This window comes from Solanum stenotomum, unplaced genomic scaffold, assembly GCF_019186545.1.
Source record: "Solanum stenotomum isolate F172 unplaced genomic scaffold, ASM1918654v1 scaffold15841, whole genome shotgun sequence".
In the NCBI taxonomy this organism is placed as follows: Eukaryota; Viridiplantae; Streptophyta; class Magnoliopsida; order Solanales; family Solanaceae; genus Solanum; species Solanum stenotomum.
The window spans coordinates 44,004-69,487 of record NW_026023757.1 but is presented as its reverse complement, the minus strand read 5'-3'; the positions used below and the strand labels follow the sequence as shown (position 1 = coordinate 69,487).

Below are 25,484 nucleotides of genomic sequence, written 5' to 3'. Positions count from 1 at the left end.
CAATGCTTAGTGATAGCTGGGGAAAACCTGAGTACCCATGGGTAGAAAATCATATAGGTGGATTGTAATATTGGGGGAAAGGAAAATTAGGCACTGGGCTAAACATTTCATATTCGGCAGGTGTGTCTTAGCTCACTAAAGAAGTTAGCTGAATCGTTGAGTAAGAATGAACTCACATTCTTTAGAATATGCATGGCCTTTGGTACAATTCCATTTGGCGGGTTTGTCTTAGTCTGTCGAACTTATTTGGAAAATCACCAAATGGGAGAGGATATCACCCCTGATGTTTGTTTCTTTCCCTTTTGCACTGTCAGTTTCAGTGGACTTGTCTTAGCCTGCTGAAACCAACTCGAAAATCGCCGAGTTGGCATTGACTTTGACTTTTATGCCTATACCCTGGGCCCTGGGTAAATTTCTACTGTTCATTTTGATGAGCTCATCGCAGTTCACCGATCCTTTTTGGTGACCACTTCTTGTTAGGCAAGCCTCAAGAGCATTTTCAAATATGACTCAATGCGCATTTGGTTTCAACTAACCTTCACAAAGATTTGGTTTGAATATGGGGAAAAATGTGGTTTCCTCTAACACTAAGTTGGATAAAGAGTCTCCTCCTTCATTAAAAAGACACCAGGGCCTTTCTCTAGATGATTTCTCAGAGGCTCCCCATCGTCAACAAACTACACCTCAACAATCATCTGCCCAAGAAAGGGTATAGCCTAGATAGAGGCAGTGAGAAGAGGATGGAGATCCGATCCAAGTTAGTGCAACCTTCATCTACACAATCACTGTCTTTCAGAGTCCTTTCAATTATCACTCCAAGAGCCCTGAATAGGCTCAAAGAAACTGGAGAGAGAACCATACTTGAGGATAGATGACTCTCTATAGATAGAGTTGTGAGTGACTATCCAGGCATCTAGGATACAATACAGTTCCACAAGTTTGAGGGATTCACCAAGCCTAGGAATCCTTACATCCCTCTTTGGGTGAGACTTTTACACCGCATATGTTCAGGCCCTTCTAAAGAAGCGAAAGGGCACAATCTGGAAACCACTTGCAGAAGTGGAGGTACAAGTAGAAAAAGTTTGGTGTGATGTAGAAGCCAATAATACTGCACTGAAAATGTCAGTGTTTGAGTCAGACTTGTATTCACTTCGGATGCACCAATGCTTGGACTCCTTGAAGGGTTGGTTGGATCCTTTGATTTCAAACTCTTCTCCCTCTTGGATGGCTGATGGTACCCAAATCGAGAAGAAGGACTTGAACATAGTGGCAAAATATTGGTTTGGATTCATCAACACCAACCTAATACCATCCGAGAATGAATTAATCCTTCGCCACGATAAAGCGGTCTAGGTAGGTACCATCATAGATAGGGAGCAAATAAATGCTGGTGCTATTATTGCCGACGAGATATTGATGAGGGCAAGGTAAGAGCTGACATTGCTCCCATTTCCAGTACTGATCACACAACTATGTGAGAGGACATAAGTCCCTATCTAGACATCTTCAAATATGAGAGTCACACTGCTTCATCCAGTGATATCAGACAAATTGATGTGGAGTGTTTGCTGGATGAAGCGACATAGAGGAAGCCGCTACCACCAGATTCTATGCCCGTGGTTGACCCCACTATCTTGGCATTAGAGGCTAGCACACCTGTTCCTTTTATGGAAGAGGCATGTATTTCTACACCTTCCTCCACTTCTAGTCCTTCTGTTACTGCTTCTACAACTCTGGTGACTATTGTTGCGACTACTATAAGGCCTCCACCCTCTACTATTGCCTTTCCCCCTTTGACTCAGGCCATGATCTACCAAATGAGTAGCCTTTCCTGGTCAATAGATGTTCGAGTTGCCCGGGTTTAGATAAACATGCCCAAGATCATCGACTAGGCCATTAAGAAGGCCTTGGCTCCTTTGACAGAGCAGGTGGTTAGGTGTGAGGGGGCATTTGAGAGTCATACTCTGAGGTTGGATGATCTTACTACTAGGATAAAGGCTCAAGAGAAGGCCGAGGGTAGCTCTGGTGTTCTAAACACCATGAGGGCTTACATTGCTACCCTACGAGTAGATGTGGTCATGTTTTAGTCGACAAAAATCTCTATGCTTTAAGGAGAGGTTCCCTTTAAAGATGTACTAGTTTCTGATCCTGAGGGTGCTATGTTTGATGAGATTGTGGTTGAGGATAAGAGTGAGAGGGTCGATGAGGAGTTGACTAAGAATACTGATGAGGAAGAATTGTGGGGTGAAGAGCATGGGATTGTTGAGACACTGAGTAAGCTGTAGGAGACCGAAGAGGTCATTATTCAGGCAGCTCTGAAGAGATCTCTTCTAGAGACTTCAGAGGTTTGGTCTAATGGAGTCACTCTAGGCTCAACCATACATCATGCTGCTGTGTCGAGCATTGATGCCACTTTTGAGGCCTCACCACCTGAGAATCAAGATGTGGATGCTCCACAAACATATCTTGTCAAGTGGACCCTTTATCTTAGCCTTCTAGTACTTTCATTTGATTTGCATTAAGGACACTACATTCTATTTTTGGTTGGGTAAAGGCCTTTGTACCAATATTCCCCTTTTGTTTATATTTTGTTATTTTGAGCTTTAAACAGTTGTTGTAGTACTTTTTGTTTATATATTAGAGTGATCTTTTGGTTTAAAGCTGGTTTCTCTATTTCTGTCTCATTTTCTTTTGATGTTGCAACCCCCAATGAGTTTAACTCATGAAATCCTTAAAGTTTTCATTGATAACAATTTGAGGATCGATTGTGTTCAATATTGATGATTTGAATAGTAATCATGATGAGCATGATGCATTGTGTTGGTGTTGGGAGAATGAAATCGATGTGGCTACACCTTTGAGCGATCTCTTTGAATCTTTTGTTGACTAGTTATGTTTTGATGCGAGCCTTGCAATAAACATCACATGTATGCTTTTGATCTTTCTGGGATGTGCTAAATGAGTGTATTTTGAAGTGCCATGTGTGGTGAGGTCTTACTTGAATGCATGCATATGGAGTCCTAGAATTTGCCTTGTTAATACAATTGTGTCAATCTTGGTGAATGTGAGACATGATCTTGGGAAATAATTTAATGAGGGAACCAAATTGTCCATAAAGAGTTTGTGAATACCGTGTGAGGGTGTGAATCCATCTTGGCACCATTTGAGCCTAACTTATTTGTTAACAACCAAAAGAAGTCTCTTGAACCAAATTATCCCTACCTTCTCATCAAAAATCCTTTTTGAAGCATTGTATTGTGTTACTAGCCAACTTAGTCTAAAATCCTAAGTTGGGGGTGTGGAAAGGAAGGATAAATAAAAGCCAAGTGAAGGGTAGATATATATATTATTGTAATGGAAATAGCTTGAAAATGAAAATGCAAAAGAGAGTGAATGAAATAAAAGGGGAATTCCAAATAATTTGAGTGACAAGTCAAAGTTTGAGTTCTCAAATGAAAAAGAAGAACAAAACTTGAGAAGAGGTAATGATGGTTGCAACAATACTTTGAAAAGGTATAAGTTACCAATCCAAATCGACCATACCTTAACCCTAAGCCTTATTACAAGCTTAAAAGACCCTTGAGATCTTGCATGAACTAGGTTGATGATTCGAAAATATGGGCAAATCTATGGGACAAAGCTTTCATGTGTTTCACTTTTGAGAGAGTGAGAGTGGCATTGATTTCTATTACCTTTAATGATTTGCTTCGTGAGAGCATGAAATCTCTCTTTATGTGAGGGCACTTGAATGCATTTGTTGAAACATGTTCTTGCATTAGAAAAGAAGCTAAGGTGAGCTTGAGCTTGTGTTGAGACTAGATAGTCAGTATTCAAAGACTTTTTATCATGATTGAGGGTAACATGCTATTGAGAGTAGTCTTGCTATGGCGCTTGCATGCTAGCTCTCATTGTATACTGTTGTAGACACCCTTATTGAGCTTATTGTGTTCTTGATTTACTTGAGGATAAACAAACGTTTAAGTTGGGGGTGTTGATGAGTGGTAGATTTTCACTCATTTAAGGTCCATTTAGCTCAATAATTAGTGTCCTCAATGCCTAACTTTGTCCTTTTCTAACAGAATATTGATGATTTGTAGCTATGAAGGCAATTGGACAAGGCAAGGACTAATGTTTGAAAGAATAGACAAAAATATAAAAAGAAGTGCAAAGTGAACATGTTGATCGCTTAACATCAAGGGCGGATTTCCAACTGAGCATGAACTCACCCAAATTTACAGTTCGTAGGACTTGTGTCTACTAAAGAAGGTCAGCGGACTCCAGTACAGAAGGCGATGCACTGAGTGAGAACGACAGTCCTGATACACATCGCCCAAAGCGATAGTGTGCATTACAAAAATTGAATGCCCGAAAGGCAAACTAAGATTGTATTTGGTGATTCGCCAAAGGTTAAAGGATGACTCAATCGCCAATTAAGGTTCAAACACCTGAAGCCTAGAGCGTCACAAGGTGAGCTGAGGAGTGAGGCGCGATTCACCAAGTATGTTTGGTAAACTCGACTAATGTCGCCGAGTTAGTCACATGGTGGATTTTTGAGCCAAATTTTTGGAAAGTATATATAGCCCAAAGGATACAATATTTAGAGATCTTTTCAGGAGTTCTTTTTTAGAGTATTAAATAGGTTTTTTTTTGATGTTTTAAGTGGAAAGTTTTTCTTGAGATAGGGAGTTGAAGAACAATTTACCTTTGAAGAACACTTTTCTAGCTTTAGGGATTTTAAAATTTGGAATTTGAATTTGATAAATTGAAGTTGAATCTAAACTGGGTTTACTCTTAATTGCATGATTTCATGTTGCCCATGGCTACTTTCATGGATGGTATAATTTTCTTGCCTTTCGTGATGGGTGTCTAACCCCAAGATCTAGGGGTGCTCAAATTAGTTTTGGTGTTGTTAATGTAGTGGGTATTGTTCTAGTCTCTGTTTTGCTGTGTTCATGCATGAATTTGGTCTAATTACCATGAGGTTAACCTATGGGTTAAGTTTGTAAACTTAATTCCTATTTCTGATCTTCGATTGATGCTCGAAAGAGATTATTAGAGTGTGTAATTAGTTCAATACTACCAATTTAGGTTTGATGTCTGTAGCTTGCTTAAATGAGATGTTATGGGTCTAATTTATTTGCGCTATTCTTGAATGAGAGAACAAAGTAAGGTATTGGGTTGTTTAGGATTGGCATTTAGATGTGATCGAAAGAAGATTCTAGGCATAGATGCTTTGAGATCGAAAGATGATTAGTGTCAATGAAGACGACTTAGCATATTCATGAATGTTCATCAATATAGAGCAGTACAATCACCCCTAGATTACTTGTTAACTTTTGATTTCTTCTATACTTTAGTTTAATTGATAATCTAACCGTTATATTAAGTTGGTGGTACCACCCATCCAATTGTTCTTACTATTACATATGAGCTAATGTAAAATCCAAATTTCTTGATAAGGAAATCTCCAGGATATACCATTCCCTTTGGGATTCGACCACGACTCTATGTTGAGTTTTTACCGACTATGATCGCTCACATTTTTGATTGGTTTTGGAGGGTGATTTGAGCGTTATCACCTTCTCATTCGAGTCTCTAACCTTTTCTACAGAAGAGACAAATACTAATAATATTCATTCTTATTTCTTCTTCATAGATAAATAAAGTGAGTTTCGAGTTGATGCTTGTTCGTTCTTTTCAATAATTTGTAATTGTGGGATCGATGAGCCTTTATCCAGATTTCCCCTTGTATTACATGCCTTCTTCCTTGGTTTAGTAGGGTAAGTATAAACTATCTTAAACTTGACCTTTATTAGTCATGTTATATTATGTAATGAAATCATTATGGGATGATGCAGGGTAACAATAGCTCAAAATCTTACATTTGAGGGACTAAGTTATAGTACTCCAATAGTAGCATGTCGTGCAGCCAACATGATACTTTTTATCTCTTTCATTATTGCCATTATTCTCAGCCGACATGTTAGAACTTCAAACTCAAACTTATTAATTAATTTCAAGATTTCAATTTGCCTCACATACTTGTGAATGTCGGTACAAATTATGCTACCAAAGTTTAGTTAGATTTGATTTTCGTGTCTCACATCCTGAATGTTTCTCTCTCTATTCCATATTAAGTGAATTTTTGTGGTATTTTTCATTGTTCAATATAAATAGTTTTTCAAAGTTCAAGATGAATGTTTGAATTTTTTTCTTCATATTTTACCTTTCATTTATTGAAGTTTTATATATTTTAGAAAATACATTATACTACTGATAACGTTCAACTACTCTTCATCCAATTCTAAGTGTAGGCGGTTGCTAACAAGTATAAACCCAACTAAGATTTGGGGTCGATCCCACTGGGAATGATACAATAAAGAATTTGATTAAGAAGTAAAATTGTGTTTGAATTGTTTGTAGAGGTAAATTTTTTGCACAATTAATGTAAATAACAGAGTTTTGACAATCAATTTCGAATTGGAGGATTCAGGTACCCAATTTATGACTATTAAAATCAGTACTAAACAAGTAGATAAGGTTTCTTGGGAGTGTGATAAATTAAATGCTAATTTCGCGTAATGGGTGAATACTAGTTATTCAAAGAGAGAATCTCGGTGGGTAGGCTAGGTTTTTAGTGAAATAGACATTTCTCAATCAACTATTGTGATTCAAGTGAGTTCATTCGAACCTTAACATGCAAAACACAATTGAACAACCCATTACCTTAATGTAATGCCTCGAAAACTAGCAAGCTAAACTAGAGAGTTCTAGAGCCTTGTGTGAGAGTTTTAGTGTTGGATATGTGGGTAAAGCACGCAAAATGACTTCCGGAACATATAATCAGGGTTTTAGGGTTAGGGCGTCAAGGTATGACTCCCCAAGGACCAACCAAGGGCTCCTTGAGGAGGACCCTAACACAGCCCAAAAAGTTGTCCAAAATAGTGGCCTCCCACGAAGGGCATCCACGAGACGTGGATGGACCCACGCCCCGTGGGAAGGGGTTGTGGGTCAAGGACCTTTGGTCCCCTATTTTTCTAGCCCCAACCCTCCACCCACGAATGACCAGTACGGTCTGTGGGTAGGGTCTCGTGGGTGAGGGAGTCTTGGTGTTAAGTTGTTTTAAATTGGGGGATTAGGGAAGGTTCTAAAGTTTGTTAGTTATTAAGTAGGGTTAGTTTATTAGTAATTGGACCCCCTACATAAACCTAATAGACCCTTAATTAGATGATTCCAAATCATTATTTTAGATTCACCAAAGAACCTGAATTCCCTCAAGAAATTCTCTTAGAGCCCCCTAGATTTCCCCCAAATTGTGAAGATAAACTCCAATCCAAGCTAGGGTTTCTTCCTTTGTTGTGGGTAGTGTGTGAGTATGATTCCAATTGAGTGGATAATACTTATTTATGATTGTTTTAGTATTTATTCATGATATTATAATGATATTACATGTTTTCCATGGTTAACCCCAGTCTAATTGATGAAATTGAATTATGTGGGTTTATGCCATGAAAGGTGAAATTGAGGATTCATAGGTGATCTAGAATTGATGTTATGAGTAGTAATTGTTCAATATTAGGAATGTATAAACATGAATTGAACTAGACTATGGTATATATGATGGATCATGACTAGTGAGGTTGAAGTTGAACCTTTATGATGATTTATGACTAGAATCACTTAGTAATGAAGAATGTGATTAGAATGCCTTAAAATCTAGGTATGAATGATGGTTGTAAGAAATAAAGCTTTGAGAGTAAAACTAATATGATGTGATCTTATTGTGTATTGTTTAAATTATATTCTCACTTACACACTTAGGCATAAATATTCTAAGAGATGCAAGGTTCTTTCACATAGAATGATTATAGGTTGAAAAGCTAATCACCTAAAATGAATTAAAGCATGTTAGACTAGAAGAGCTTGTAGTTGTGACATATGATCCATTCATGTATAGTTTGACTTGCTAAGACAAGACCAAGCTAGGTAGCTTGAGTTAGGAGTTCTCATGGTAGCTTAGGATTGAGGAACCATACTTTCCTAAGGGTAGCTTGAGTTATATTTGTTGGATGCTCTCATGGTAGCTTGAGTTAGTGGTAGTCATGGTAGCCTAGGATTGAGGAAACATACTCTCCTAAGGGTAGATCGAACTAGCACTTTTAGGATACCTTCATGATAGCATGACTTGGTTAGGCCAAGACCATTTCATGGTAGCTTACGATTGAGGATGTATACTCTCCTAAGGGTAGCTTAAGATTGATGACTTATACTTTCCTAAGGGTAGCTTAGGATTGGGGAGTTATACTCTCCTAAGGGTAGCTTAGGATTGAGGAGTTATACTCTCCTAAGGGTAGCTTAGGATTGAGGACTTACACTCTCCTAAGGGTAGCTTAGAATTGAGGAATCATACTCTCCTAAGGGTAGCTTACATTCGCATCATAGTGTGCTTGTAAGGGTGTCATGACTTAGTTAGTCTAAGACTATTTCATGGTAGCTCGGATGGAACACCTGTACCGTTCCTAGAATAGCTTGCACTTAAATGACTAATATGTCTTCTATGGTAGCTAAGTCTAGCCTAATAGGATACTATTCCTTGGTAGTCTAGAATGATAAATAGTAATCATTGAGTATGATAGCCTAAAGTAGTACATAGTGTGAATGGTATTATGGGATGTCATTCATGCATTGCATAAGTATGACTTGAAGCTACTTATGAAGTGTTCTTTTATATGATGTATGTTTAGCGTGGGTTGATGCTATAGTTGCCTTCCATGATATGATTAACTAGAGGTGATAATTACCTTGCCTATATGAAGTAAGCTAAGAATGAGACCAAATGAATGGTAAATATGAATGTGGTGACTTTAAGGTAGTACTTAGTGTGAATGGTATTATGGGATGTCATTCAGGCATTGCACAAATATGCTTTGAAATTATTTAGGAGTATAGTGCTCTTATGATAAGGAAGCCTAATTCTTGACTATGTATATAAATTATGTTTAAGATGACCAAAAAAGGGATACTTAGCTTGGATGGTATTATGTGATGTCATTCATGTATTTCACAAGTATGCTTTGAGGTTACTTGAGAAGTAGTTCAATTATAATATGAAAGACTAAGGGTGGAATAATCTTATATGATGCTTATGTTCGAGTCTTTGCTTATGATTATGATATTGTCTCTTATGCTTATAGTTTATGTTTCATGAAGTATTTCATATGATTATGGATTATGTCTCATGTTTACTAACCTTTATGTTATGCTCTAATGATGTTATGCTAGCTAACATAGTTAGTACATTTTTTACTAATGCATACTTTGCCTACATTCTCACCAAATGTAGGGTTTTGAGATTTGAGTTCCTATCTTGAGGCTAGGTTTATAAGGAGCAAAAGAGTTGAAGACTTGGTGAGTCTTTATAGCTTCGAGGAAAAAACCACTATTGTCTTTATGTCTTTTACATTCATGTTTTGAGACTATTGTATGGGCTAAGTCCCAAGAGTTTATTCAAAGGTTGTATTAGATGGTTTGAAACAAAGTGTAGTAAGACTTCCGCTTGCTTTATAGAAGACTTTGATTGTATGGATAAAGTTTTAAAATTTCCATACTTTTCTATAACCTTATATTATGATATGCTTAGGGCTTGTATGAGACCCCTTCGGGGGTCCAGTATGACATGTTACTTCTAGGGTGTACCCCTGGGTCGTGAGAAACTTAGTAATCAGAGCACAAGGTTTAGAATGGTTCTAGGATTGTCTCAAACCACGTCTAGTAAAGTCTTATTCATAAATGTGAAGTGCACCCAATTTATGAATAGGAGGCTATTGGATGTTTTGGAAACTTCACTTTTTCATTATCTAAGTCGTACCATAGAGCTTAACTCTATATGGTCTTTCTCCTTATCTGATGGTCTTCAAGATATGACTACTCGAAGGGCTCATGCTACAAGGAGTAAGGGAGAAAGGTTTGCTGTGATGCCAATTATGGGTGTGTGACTAGATAGACTTTGATGTTGCCTTTGGTATGAATAGGTTGTATTATGGTTATGTGCATTTGATAGTAGAACCCGACTTAGTCATAATGAGTTTTGAGGCATGTTGATAGATTTGATGAATATGGTGTTTAAGTAATGCCTAGATGGGTTGAGTGAGTAGACTCCTCTAAGAAAGGTAGAAGTGTATTTCACCTTGGTTTAGAATCATCTTGTATGAAGGGTGTGAAAGTTTAGTGATAACTTACTCCGACCTTAGAATTGAAAGAAATGAGGCTTAGAAGAGTCCGTATAGGCTTACTCCCAAGGGGGAGATGATGTGCTTAGATAGCAAGGTTGTTGCGTGTTCTCGATGTTCATGACTTAGGTTGAGGTGTAGTATGTTTTGGGTAGTTTTGTCACGATTTTGTAGGTTCATATGAGATCTTGAGTAATGTTGATGAGGTAGCTTGTGAGCTAGAGTTACTTAATGAGAACCTCTTTAATTTAGAAGTACCAGTTGGGATCTTAGACCGGCAAGTTAAGAAATAGAAGAATGAGGAAGTTGTTTCCACGAAAATGTTGAGGAGTGATATTTTTAGTAAGGGTTTTAGTTTAGGGTGCTACTTGGGAGGTCTAGGGCCAATGAGAAGTCCCAATATCCTCATATTTTTTCCTAGTATTCCCCCTTTAGCATTAAGATCTTGAGATGATAAGTTCCTCTTGATTTGCTTTTTATGTGAAGTCATGTGTGATTGGTGTGTTTCCATGATTTCCATATGTGGTGCATATTCATGAAAGCTTGTGATTTAAAAGAAAATGAGTATGCATTGTTTTGCCTCATGTTTTAGTTGCATATGGACTTCATGAGATGAATATATGAGCATGCTTTAGTTTGGAGTTGAAAGATTCCTCCTTGAATAAAATGCTTTTTGAGAATAAATTGCATATAGGCTCCATGAGCGTATGTTGAGCATGTTTTAGCTAGGAGATGGTAGTTCCTCCTTGAATATTAGTAGATATAGAATTTCATGCATTTTGGGTTGTTAGATGTAGTTCCTACTCCCTTGTGTTTCATTGAATATGGTAGCTTGGAGTTGAATTTTTCCTCCTTGGTTGTGTGCATTTAGATGTATTGCATGCATGATTGTCTGCTAGTCTAGAGTCGTTTCCTTTAAGAAGTGTTTACAAATGTCATTCGAGGACGAATGTTCCCAAGGGGGAGATATTGTAATGCCCCGGAAACTAGCAATCTAAACTAGAGAGTTAGAGAGCCTTATGTGAGAGTTTTAGAGTTTGATATGAGGGTTAAGCTCGTAAAATGACTTTCTGAACTTAGAATGACGGATTTAGGGTTAGGGCGTCAATGTACGACTCCCCAAGGACCAACCAAGGGGTCCTTAAGAAGGACCCTAAAAAAGCCCAAAAAGCTGTCCAAAACAGTGGCCTCCCACGAAGGGCATCCATAAGCTGTGGATAGACCCATACCCCGTGGGAAGATGTCGTAGGTCAAGGTCCCTTGGTCCCCTATTTTTCTAGCCCCAACCTCCACCCATGAATGACCAGTACGGTTCGTAGACCCATCCACCGTCCGTGGGCGGGGTCCCATTTGTGAGGCAGCCTTAGTGTTAAGTTGTTTTTAGTTGGGGGATTAGGGAAGGTTCTAGTGTTAGTTAGTTATTAAGTAGGGTCGGTTTATTAGTAATTAGACCCCCTCTATAAACCTAATAGACCCTTAATTAGATGATTTCAAATCATTATTTTAGATTCACCAAAGAACCCAAATTCCCTCAAGAAATTCTCTCTCTAGAAGTAAAGAAGAAGAAGAAGAAGAGAAGCAATCTAGGTCAAAATTCTACATTGATACAATCTTGGTGATGTATTTATATCCAAGGTATGTTAGCTTATTCATCAATGGATTCTTCCATCCATAGAGCCCCCAAGATTTTGTGAAGATAAACACCAGTCCAAGCTCGGGTTTCTTCCTATGTTGTGGGTAGTGTTTGAGTATAATTCCAATTGAGTGGATGATACTTGTTTATGATTGTTTTAGTATTGATTCATGATATTATGTTGATATTACATGTTTTCCATGGTTAACCCTAGACTAATTAATTAAATTGAATTATGTGGGTTTATGCCATGAAAGGTGAAATTGAGGATTCATAGGTGATCCTCTAGAATTGATGTTATGAGTAGTAATTGTTCAAGATTAGGAACATATAGACATGCACTCTGAGAGACTTCGAAACTTTGGGTACTGTAGGTGTTTTAGGATCGAGGAGGTTATGAGTGCAATTAGTAGGATGAGCAGGGGTAGAGCGACCGGACCCGATGAGATTCCGGTGGAATTTTGGAAGAGCACGAACAAGGCAGGTATAGAGTGGTTAACTAGGCTGTTTAATGTTATTTTTAAGACAGCAAAGATGCCTGATGAATGGAGGTGGAGTACAATGGTTCCGTTGTATAAAAACAAGGGTGATATCCAAAACTGTAACAACTACAGGGGTATCAAACTGCTAAGCCATTCTATGATGATTTGGGAAAGAGTGGTGGAGATGAGGGTGAGAAGAGGGGTGTCCATCTCTGAAAATCAGTTTGGATTCATGCCGGGACGATTGACTACCGAAGCCATTCATCTTATGCGAAGACTGGTAGAAAAATATAGAGAAAGGAAGAGAGACCTACACATGGTATTCATTGACCTCGAAAAGGCCTATGACAAAGTACCGATGAAGGTCCTCTGGAGGTGCTTGGAGGCTAAAGGTGTCCCGATGATTTATATTAGGNGGAAATTATTTATCCATATAACCTGTACATCGTGTCAGATTGTTGATTCTGTAAGGACTGGTTTTAAGCCTTGTAAGAAAAAACTCTTTTCTTCATTTACTTTTTGTCCAAAAGCCCTTTCATATCTGTGAATTTGTTTCATTATCATCTTAAGAGATGAAAAAAAGAGAGGAAGAAAGAGAGATGGGTGTGAAGGTTGCCATAGGAGCTTGCACTATTTTCTTGACTATTACGTCGAGCACCGCCGGACTAGGGATGAGTTCTTTTGTGTTAGTGGTCTGTGCAAATTCTCTTAGCCATGTCTTGATGAGTGGTAGATTTACACTCATTTAAGGTCTATTTAGCTCAATAATTAATGTCCTCAATGCCTAAACTTGTCCTTTATAACACAATATTGATGATTTGCAGCTATGAAGACAATTGGACAAGGAAAGGACTGACGTTTGAAAGAATGACAAAAATACAAAAAGAAGTGCAAAATGAGCATAGTTGATCGCCTAACATGAAGAGCGGATTGCCAATTGAGCACTACCTCGCCCAAATTTACAGTGCATAGCATTTGTGTCTACTAAAGAAGGTCGGCATACTCCAGTAGAGAAGGAAATGAGTCGGGTTAGAACGGCGGCCCTGATACACATTGCCCAAACTGATAGTGTGCAATGCAAAAATTGAATGCTTGAAAGGTGAACTAAAGTGGTATTCAGATGATTCGCCAAGTGTGAAAGGTTGACTCAACCGAGTTCGCCAACTGAGGTTCAAACACATAAAGCCTAGAGCATTACAAGGCAAGCTGAGGAGTGAAGGACGATTCACCGAGTATGTTTGGCGAACCCGACTAATATCGTAGAGTCAATCGCATGGTGGATTTTTGGGCCAAATTTTGGGAAAGTATATATAGCCCAAAGGATACAATTTTGGGAGAGCTTTTCAGGAGGTTTTTTTAGAGTTTAATTTTTTCTTTTGAATATTAGTAGATATAGAATTTCATGCATTTTGGGTAGTTAGATGTAGTTCCTACTCCCTTGTGTTTCATTGAATATGGTAGCTTGGAGTTGAAGTTTTCCTCCTTGGTTGTGTGCATTTAGATGTATTACATGCATGATTGTCTGCTAGTCTAGAGTCGTTTCCTTTAAGAAGTATTTACAAATGTCATTCGAGGATGAATGTTCCCAAGGGGGAGATATTGTAATGCCCTGAAAACTAGCAATCTAAACTAAAGAGTTAGAGAGCCTTGTGTGAGAGTTTTAGAGTTTGATATGAGGGTAAAGCTCGGAAAATGACTTTCCGAACTTAGAATGACGGATTTAGAGGTTAGGGCGTCAACGTACGACTCCCCAAGGACCAACCAAGGGGTCCTTAAGAAGGACCCTAAAAAAGCCCAAAAAGCTGTCCAAAACAGTGGCCTCCCACGAAGGGCATCCACGAGCCGTGGATAGACCCACACCCCGTGGGAAGATGTCGTGGGTCAAGGTCCCTTGGTCCCCTATTTTTCTATCCCCCGATCTCCACCCACGAATGACCAGTACGGTTCGTAGACCCACCCACTGTCCGTGGGCGGGGTCCCGTGTGTGAGGCAGCCTTAGTGTTAAGTTGTTTTTAGTTGGGGGATTAGGGAAGGTTCTAGAGTTAGTTAGTTATTAAGTAGGGTCAGTTTATTAGTAATTAGACCCCCTCTATAAACCTAATAGACCCTTAATTAGATGATTTCAAATCATTATTTTAGATTCACGAAAGAACCCAAATTCCCTCAAGAAATTCTCTCTCTAGAAGTAAAGAAGGAGAAGAAGAAGAGAAGCAATCTAGGTCAAAATTCTACATTGATGCAATCTTGGTGATGTATTTATATCCAAGGTATGTTAGCTTATTCATCAATGGATTCTTCCATCCATAGAGTCCCCTAGATTTCCCCCAAATTGTGAAGATAAACCCCAGTCCAAGCTCGGGTTTCTTCCTATGTTGTTGGTAGTGTTTGAGTATAATTCCAATTGAGTGGATGATACTTGTTTATGATTTTTTTAGTATTGATTCATGATATTATGTTGATATTACATGTTTTCCATGGTTAACCCTAGACTAATTGATTAAATTGAATTATGTGGGTTTATGCCATGAAAGGTGAAATTGAGGATTCATAGGTGATCTTCTAGAATTGATGTTATGAGTAGTAATTGTTCAAGATTAGGAACATATAGACATGAATTGAACTAGATTATGGTATATATGATGGATCATGACTAGTAAGGTTGAAGTTGAACCTTTTTTGATGATTTATGACTAGAATCACTTAGTAATGAAGAATGTGATTAGAATGCCTTAAAATCTAGGTATGAATGATGGTTATAAGAAGGAAAGCTTTGAGAGTAAAGCTAATATGCTGTGATTTTGTTTTGTATTGTTGAAAGCATATTCTCACTTTCACACTTAGGCATAAATATGTTAGGAGATGCAAGGTTCTCTCACATAGAATGATGATAGGTTGAAAAGCTAATCACCTAAAATGAATTAAAGCATGTTAGACTAGAATAGCTTGAAGTTGTGACATATGATCCCTTCATGTATAGTTTGACTTGGTAAGACAAGACCAAGCTAAGTAGCTTGAGTTAGAAGTTCTCATGGTAGCTTAGGATTGAGGAACCATACTATCCTAAGGCTAGCTTGAGTTAGTATTGTATGATGCTCTCATGGTAGCTTGAGTTAGTGGTAGTCATGGTAGCCTAGGATTGAGGACACATACTCTCCTAAGGGTATCTTGAACTAGCATTTTTAGGATGCCTTCATGATAGCATGACTTCGTTAGGCCAAGAACATTTCATGGTAGCTTAGGATTTAGGACTTATACTCTCCTAAGGGTAGCTTTGGATTGAGGACTTATACTCTCCTAAGCGTAGCTTAGGATTGAAGACTTATACTCTCCAAAGGGTAGCTTAAGATTGAGGAGTTATACTCTCCTAAGGGTAGTTTAGGATTGAGGAGTCATACTCTCCTAAGGGTAGCTTACATTAGTATCATAGTGTGCTTGTAAGGGTAGCATGCCTTAGTTGGTCTAAGACTATTTCATGGTAGCTAGGATGCAACACTTGTACCCTTCCTAGAATAGCTTGGACTTGCATGACTAATATGTCTTCTATGGTAGCTAGGTCTTGCCTAATAGGGTGCTATTCCTTGGTAGTCTAGAATGATAAATAGTAATCATTGAGTATGATAGCCTAAAGTAGTACTTAGTGTGAATGGTATTATGGGATGCCATTCATGCATTTCACAAGTATGACTTGAAGCTACTTATGAAGTGTTCTTTTATATGGTGTATATTTAGCTTAGGTTGATGCTATAGTTGCCTTCCATGATCTGATTAACTAGAGGTGATAATTCCTTTGCCTATATGAAGTAAGCTAAGAATGAGACCAAACGAATGGTAAATATGAATATGGTGACTTCAAGGTAGTACTTAGTGTGAATGGAATTATGGGATGCCATTCATGCATTGCGCAAGTGTGCTTTGAGATTACTTAGGAGTATAGTGTTCTTATGATAAGGAAGCCTAAGTTTTGACTATGTATATAGACTATGTTTAAGATGACCAAAAAGGGATACTTTGTCACGCCCCGAGCCTACACCCTGGACGTGGCCGGCACTCGAAGACCATTGCTGGCCCCCAAGTGAACCCTTGGCCTGGCTTTCTTAACTCAGCGGAAACCTAACTCAACCGAATAACTTCATGCAATGAAAGGTCATAAAGCAACCCAACTGATAAAATCTGGCCAAAAAGGCAACTCGAGTCTCAAAATAGAATATTTACATGTATACATAGATGAGAGACTCAATACTAACTGACTGACTGTCTATGAAGTCTCTATAATACTGAGATGGATTTTGGGACAGACCCCACAATATCCTAATAAAGTAAAACTAAGAGAACAAAATAACCGAGTCCTCCGGAATGCAAAGAGGCTCACCACTGACTCTGGAGTGCTCAACTGGACCAACGGCGTGCTGGATGCTGATCCTGGATACCTGCGTCTGCATCATAATAAGATGCAGGCTAACTGGCATTAGTACATGAAATGTACGAGTATGCGAGCTGGACAGCTAAACAACAACTTAAGATTGAAAGGGATACAAAAGAGAACTTACCTCGGCTCTGTTCAACTCATAAATAACTGAACTCAATATAAAGCAATGAGACACATGCAATATATAGAAAGCTTGCAAAACTATTTAAAACATGACGTCAAAATCGTATTTATAATATCATGAAAATACCATGCTTCCTCTCAAAGTCTACTTGTGCAATGCATGAATGAAGTCCCATACCCCCATCCATACTAAGCAGAACCCCTCGAGGAACCATGCAATTTCTACTGTGGGAGTTTCTCTAACCGACAACCACCACTACATGTCTAAGTGGTGATACAGCGTCTTGTCCACGCTGCCAGAACTGTCCTATACTTTGCCGTCATATAGGACGCTTTAACTTAGTGGATCCACTAGCTTAACTTTACGTGATCATCTAAAAAGTATGAACCGTCAAATCCCATGTTTGGCTACATGGTTCTTATGGAGAGTTGAGTTAATATGAACTCGTGTCCCCAATTCGGTGCTCAAGACTACTCCTAAAAATACTTTAGCTCATAAGTGTTTTAAACACATCTTTCTTTGGTTTGAAATAATTGCTCAAACTACCCTCTTAAAAGAGGTAATTGCTCTTGAAAACTCTTTCTAAAAAGAACATATCAAAACCATATTTTAATATGATCATTGATGACTCGGGATATTCATACTGCTTAAACATTGATGGTATATCTAGAGACCATACTATTTAAACATTGATGACATACTCGATTTGTCATACTAATCATGTTTTAGAAACTCTTTCGCAAAAACTCATCTTTTCTCAAAAAGAGATAGTACTCAAACTGCTCAAAACTCTTTTGGAAACCTTAGTTTCCTCTCATCTTAAATGTGAAAACATTTATAAACTTCTTTGGGAATACTTAATTCCCTAATAACTTTTGAGAAATGCACTTGACTCTTACTCTTGGCTTAACTTGAAACTCTATACTCTTAACTTGACTTGAAACTCTATGCTCTTTACTCAACTTGAAACTCTATGCTCTTTACTCAACTTGAAACTTGAGCCTTAAAATGAAGTTAAAACGTTCAATAAAGACTCTTGAAAAACTTTAAAGACTTGCTTTGACTTACCTCTTAACTTCTAAGCTTGACTCTAACTTCACTTGACTTCTAACTTCACTTGACTTTGATCCTAACTCGCCTTGAATTGGATTATGGATTCAAGGTATATGATCACATGTTTATGGATGAGTTTGGGATGTCTAGATGTACCTTAGAGTGTTGAAAACAACTATAAAACATGGTACATTACCAAGGAACATGTATGAAAAAGTGGGGAATCAATGGGAAAGGTTGGCGTCCTTGGCGCTTTGAGAGGCGCGGGGCGCCAGACCACAAAGCTCAGAAGGGGCCTGCTGGCGCTCTGCTAGGCGCACTGCCCCAAGGGGTGGACTTCAGAGTCCCTTTTGGGGCGCGCTGGCAGGCGCGATGCGCCACCCCTTTTCCTCGAAAACTTGACTTTTCTTCCTCCTTTGTCCAACTCTAAACCACCCTAACTTCAAGGGTTTCAAATCCAAACACTAAGAATCATAAAATCCCTCAACATATAAGAGATTCAACTAAAAAACACAACCAAATCATGTACTAAACCAACAAGAACTTCAACAACACAACTAACAACTTCAACAAAACAACCAACAACTTCAACAACACAACCAATCTTTTCTCAGAAATAAAACGAGTTTGGCGTGTGGGGAAAAGAGCCAACCCAACACTATGAACTCACATACATAGTAGGGATCACCCCCGACGAAACCACGACTATCTCCTTGCTTGCTCTTCTCTTTCTCCTCTTCTTCGCCTCTTCACTCACAAACCATCACTCCCACTCTTTTAAAAGGGTAAAAACTGATCTAAAATCAGTCTAAATCCCTAATATAACCAAAAGAATTGGTTAGGGAAAAGACCAAAATACCCTTACAAATTCGGACCAAACTGCCCTGCCAACAACCCAACTTCCAAAGGGCATAACTCACTCATACGAACTCGGAATCGTGCAAAATAGGTAGCGTTGGAAAGATCACTCCAAGGGCTTCTCAAATATAACTGGAACTGCACCTAAATCATATTGAGATAGGAGTTATGACTGCTCAAGTTGGCCAAAAACTCACATTTTCCCATACTTAACCAAATTTTCCAGATTTTAATTCTTTCTAAAAATGACTATTTCCAATTCTAAGCTTCTTCATAGCTATTTCAAATTACCGGATGTTACATACTTAGCTTGGATGGTATTATGGGATGTCATTCATGCATTGCACAAGTATGCTTTGAGGTTACTTGAGAAAAAAATCACTTATGATATGAAAGATGAAGGGTGGAATAATGCTTATATGATGCTTATGTTGGAGACTTTGCTTATGATTATGATATTGTCTCTTATGCTTATAGTTTATGTTTCATGAAGTATATCATATGATTATGGATTATGTCTTATGTTGACTAACCTTTATGTTATTCTCTTGTGATGTTAGGCTAGCTAACATATTTAGTACATTTTGTACTAGCACATACTTTGCCTACATTCTCACCAAATGTAGGGTTTAGTGACTTGAGTTCCTATCTTGAGGCTAGGTTTCTAAGGAGCAAAAGAGTTGAAGACTTGGTGAGTCCTCATAGCTTCGAGGACAAAACCACTATTTCCTTTATGTCTTTTACATTCATGTTTTGGGACTATTGTATGGGCTAAGTCCCAATAGTTTATTCAAAGGTTGTAGTAGATGGTTTGAGACAAAGTGTAGTAAAACTTTCGCTTGCTTTTATAAAAGACTTCGTTTGTATGGATAAAGTTTTAAAATTTACGTACTTTTCTATTATCTTATGTTATGATATGCTAAGGGCTTGTATGAGACCCCTTTGGGGTAAAGTATGCCATGTTACTTCTAGGGTGTACCCCTGGGTTGTGGCACTTAATCAATTTACTATTTCAAGCTAGATTTACAAGATTGCAATCAAACCCACTTTCTCAAGCTAAATTTATAATCATTCAATCAATACAATCATCAAATAATACTTCAACTCTAAAATCTTTTTCTCAAGCAAGTATCGAGTACTAAGCTAGAATTGCATTTGCAACTGCAATTCCTCAATTAAAACATGAACAATCAAGTATCGAATTCTAAGCTAGGATTTCATGTGATCTGCATGGGTTTTAATTGATGTTGATTTAATTGTTCAATTTCAATATTTCTATGCATATTTTGATTAAATAATATGATTTTCAGTTGATTTTTATAAAAACCATGCATTATTCATGATTTTTTATTATGAATTTATGAGGATATGCATTTGTGAAGATATGCGTTTGTGAAGTTATGCATTTATGAGTTCATCAATATTATTTATGAAACTGTGCATGATTTTTATGAATTTTTTTATGAACTAAGGTTGATTTTGAGATAATCATCAATGAAAATTATGAAAGGTTAATTTTTCACTGATGCATGATTCATGATTTAAGGAGCTACTCTATGATTATTTTAGCTTAGACTAGTAACATACTTCTGCTTTCCCATGTATGATGATATATTTATGTATATGACTATTCCGTTGGGATTTTACTAAGCACCAAGTGGACATTGAGATCACTACTAAAAAAACAATGTTTAGCGACGGATATATCCGTCGCTAAACTATATTTGCGATGGATTAGCGATGAAATGTTGACCATTATAATTTTGCTTGTAGCTAACCCCTTTGCAACGGCAAAATTGATTCCGTAGCAAGATTAGCGACGATTTAGCGACATATGATATCCGTAGTAAAATGGTAGCGACGGAAAGTTTTGTCGCTAGATTTATATATATCGTTGCAAATTACATAAATGAATTCGTCGTCCTATAATTTTACGATGAAAATAATTTATTGCTAATCCGTCGCAAACTTTTGGCAACCAATTAATATTTGTCGCAATCCGTCACCAATTTTAATTCTTTAACTATTCCCAAAATTCGTCGCAATTTCCATCGTTAAATTTGTCGTAGGTATAATTCTTTCTATTCATTTTATTTATTTATTTATAATATATAGAAAATGTAAATTATAAAACATCCTAATAATAACAAATATTCATATAACATAAATGTTACTTCATATATAACCCGTGCACCAAAACATATATTCATCTAATATTAAGTCCAAAACATCTACACCAAGTATCAAACATCTAGCAATTACTAATGTTTAGAACTTGTAATTGTTACTGCATAATTTGTTTTCCTTTAACAAAAATCAGATAAGAAAAACTAATGCTAGGGAGAAGAAATATGGTCATCATCTGAAACAACCTTATTAGGCACCATAGGTGTTGCTGATGATGCATCACCAATAGGAGTATCAGCTGATTGATGTGATGGTAAAGAAGTTACACCTCGTATGCGCTCAAGTAATATAGGAATCATGTGATCAGTCAATGTAGGAATCAATTTCTTCACGAACTCATCCATATTTTCCATCGGTGCAGATTGAGAAACAGATGGTGGTATTGATGATGAAGCATCAGATTGAGAAGAGATACAAAGATTTGGTCCATAGTAACTTTTTGCTTGAGTTCCAAGACCATATATTCTTCTCTTCTTTTCTCCACCTGCAGCTTGATAATATGCGTCACGTTGATCAATATCAGATTCAGACTCAATTTTCTCACGTAATATTTCTTCATATCTTTCCTGCAATAAGTAGAGACATTAAAATTATAATAAAGAATACTAACTATAAGTTTCTCCAAATAAAAAGAATATGAATGTCAAAAGTCGATAATTTTATAAATTCTACTTACATGAACAATTCGTGCTCGCTCATCAACAAAAGATTTTCCATCGTGATCATGTGTGTGGACGTGCAAATGGAGCTCACTTGGTGTTGGGTCTCGACCCTTTTCAATAGCCTACCCAAAAAAAATAAATTGCCCCAGTTATGTTATGAACAATATGATATAATTAGGTAAAGTATTTCAATAAACACAAAAAGTCTATTTAATTTCAGTGAGGAACCCACAATTGAGGTCGCCCCTATGGCAGAAATAATGCTAACAATTCAAATCGTGCCTCTAAAGATGAAGGAACCAACATTTGTAAGAATTGAGATATCTTTCATAACTTTCTTATGCAAGGTTCAGATTCAAAAATCGGTGACAACGAACCAAAAACTGTCCAGAATAGTACTTGGTGACAAAGAAAAAGATTCAGATTTCAGATTCAAAAATCAAGTTCTATAATAAGAAGTTATTCATATTCAATCTATTGCATGCAATGTCACAAGACAATCTAAAATATTAAGCTCCCTTCTTCTATAAGCAAGACCCATTAAGGCTCTTACAATAAAAAATAGATTCTAAGGCAACTGACTATTATAAGTTTGTAGAGGTAGTACTGGTGAAATTTTTTGGAACAATTAATATGTACCTATACTCATGTGTTGGATATTTTTCTTTAAGCCGAGAATTTCTTGGAAACAATCTCTTATCTCACAAAGGTATAAATAAAGTCTATGTACATCCTACTCTCTCTTAATTTTACTATATTACGTGCTAGCGCTAGCCAAATATCCAGGCAGAATATATCTCCATTTTCTTATGCCATCTTGGTAGAGTTCACATCTTTGTACACATTCAGGCAAAGCTTTTACATGTAAAGTTCAAATCTATACATTTTTCCCTGTAACTTTTTATTTTCTCTAACCAACTATTATAATGTGGGGCTTTCATTTTTAAGTTTTTCCAGCCAACATATAGTTCTAGCTAAAGACATTCATCACACTATACAATAGGCAAAAGTATATATCAATTTATCTATTTGATTTTGTTCGCCTCATGTCCAAATTTACTATCAGAAAGAATACAATTAAGAGTTTAAAAATCGAAAGTGTCATCAACAACAATTGTATGTTGCACCAAAACAGATGCACTGCAACAACAGTCCCAAAACATAATTGAACAAAAAAAAAGAGGCACTTTTACTATTTGTGTACTATAGACTTTTAGTAATGACTAGAAGATAAGGAAAATGTATTTTGTCGAAGAATATATATTGCGTGAAATATATACTTACAAGTTTCTTACGATGCTCCCCAATAGAGATAGATCCACCTGTATGAGTTCCGATAGCAGCTTCTCTTCCTTCTCGACGATTTTTTTTATTTGTTTCTGACTTCGCAACATTCTCAGGAGCTTGCCAAAGCCTCATCCAATTTTCCCACACAATATCAGTTACATATCCGGGATTAGTTCCGTTCTTTTTTATTCTGGAAATAAAATCGCTATATCGTAGTGATGCCTTAATCTCCCATTGTCTTTTCACTGCATTTTCATTAGTTGAAGAGTCCCAATAGAATTCCTTCTGAAATTAGTTTGTAAAGTAATAACATTAATATCATAGCTATAAAAAGTTTATCACTTTCTTAAACTCAATTATAATGAAATAACATACCTTGAATTCTCCAAAATAAAAATCTTTTACAGGTTGCGAGACACCTTTCCAATTGATTCCATTGGGACCAAGTTCATTTTTGAAAGACTTAGCTATGAAAGTAGAGCATGTCGAAGAAGGCTCCAATCTATATAAATTTCAGGACATTATTTAAATACATATGTATCTTATTAAAAATATATATACTAATGATACTATAAACATGGACTAACCCTGTAGGAGTAAGAGTAATAACTGTTCTCCGCTGCCCACGATTATTGGACTCACCTTCACCAATTGTGCTTCTTTGAGTAGATGCACCCTCTCCTATTTGATTACTTTCATTAGGTGTAATAGGAGATGATTCAACATCGGTTGGAATATTATTGTGATTTGGCATTTGAACGGGTGGTGTACTGCTAGGTCCTAGTATTTGAACTTGGTTTGTACGATCAAGCCCACCTATATTAGAACTTGTACCACCTTGTTGAGGACTAACTGTTGTGGGAATAGGAAAAGTAGGCATTTTTGGAGGAATAGCAGAATTACTGTGACCTGAGGATTTTCCTACACGACCTGCACTACCTCGACCTCTGCCTCGAGCCATATGTTCAAAATATGTAAGTATTGTAAGATCAACACTTGTAAAAGATCAATTATTTTTAAATAAAGTTCATCATTATGCCCAAATATTACTAAATTTCATGCATATGACATACTAAAAATTAGAGCTAGAATCTCCTGCAGTTTTTAAACAGATGACTAAACAGTCTTTTCGAAGTAAAATTTCAGACATATAAAGTCAAAATAGGGGGAGGAAAACTATAATCAGCTAAATAAATGCAACTGAAAAACAATACTAACATATATCATTGCAGCTACTACAGCACGTCTAAGAAGTGAAGAAAGTAGAAAAGAACATGAGAAGAAAGAGTAACTCATCCCACGATAGTGAAGCTGAATACGTAATAGTATAGAAAACAAAAAAGAAAAAGTTATCGAAAACTTACCTTACTAGTTGCAGCAGTCGAAGAGAAGAGGAAGAAGTCACAATAGTTGAGAATAACCAGCTGAACTCCAAATTTTAAGGAAAATCTATAAAACAAAAGGCAACATCAAAAAATAGAAATCTCAAGTTGAATAAACAAAACAAAATTCTTAATCATATCGAATAGAAGAAAAAGTCATTCAAATATTATTACATTAAAAAAACATAAACTAAGGAAATAATAATATTATGAAAAATTACTACACTCAAAAAATATTGAAGATACAATAACATATTGTTATTAAGAACTAGTCACTATCTAAATCTTCTTTAAATTCTTCCTCATTCTCCTCAGTTTCTTCAGATTCATACTCCTCCTCTGTAGATTCTCCAGGGATTTCATGATACTTTGGATGTAACCCATCAGTGGGTTCTTCCATTTCAAGTACACCCCCATTTAAATCATGTAAGAGTATTTCTTCATCAACAGAAACATTCATATCTATCTCATGGACTTTAACTTCATTGACTTGAAATGGAACATTCAGTTCTGGAGTTGGTGCCACTTCCTCATCAGGTAATTCCACAACATTACGAGGTTTAACCTTCAATACGGCTAGCCAATCAATCTTGTCCTTTTTCTTGCTAGGATATGGAACATAACACACTTGTGTTGCTTGCATTGCAAGAATAAAAGGTTCATACTTTTTATACCGACGACGTTGGTTAACATCAATCAATTTGTATTGATTATGCTTCTTCACACCAACATCTATAGTTGGGTCAAACCATTCACACTTGAATAAGACAGTTTGCTTTAAAGGTTCTTCACGGTATTCCACTTGTATAATCTCTTTTATCCATCCATAGTAATCACCAAAATTTGGATCTGAGATACAAACTCCACTGCTCATTGTTGATCTAGCGCTACCATAACATTCTGTATGAAATTTGTATCCATTAACAAAATACATTGAATGACATGTAGCGCCTATTAATGGTCCATGAGCAAGGTTACGCAAGAATTTATTCTCTATATGATTGCATCGGACCTATTTAAAAGAAGACTTAATTAAATTCACAAGACAATTTAGGTTACATTACTATATCAAAGTTAATGATCATTGGAGACTTACGTATTCCTTAAACCATATAGAAAAATATGCCTCAAGGCTCTCATCTATCTGACACTGTGATAAAT

At 36.9% G+C, this 25,484-nt stretch overlaps 1 protein-coding gene across 1 annotated transcript; it reads right to left on the bottom strand.

Moving 5' to 3' along the window:
- Positions 1-21,053: 21,053 nt before the first annotated feature.
- On the bottom strand, positions 21,054-23,902 carry LOC125850294 (uncharacterized). Its single transcript, XM_049530145.1, has 5 exons — positions 23,529-23,902; positions 23,317-23,443; positions 22,939-23,226; positions 21,669-21,776; positions 21,054-21,558 (listed from the first exon to the last, which is right to left on the bottom strand). Exons 1-5 carry the CDS (start codon positions 23,900-23,902, stop codon positions 21,142-21,144), a joined length of 1,314 nt encoding a protein of 437 aa, XP_049386102.1. The 3' UTR covers positions 21,054-21,141.
- Positions 23,903-25,484: the final 1,582 nt, after the last annotated feature.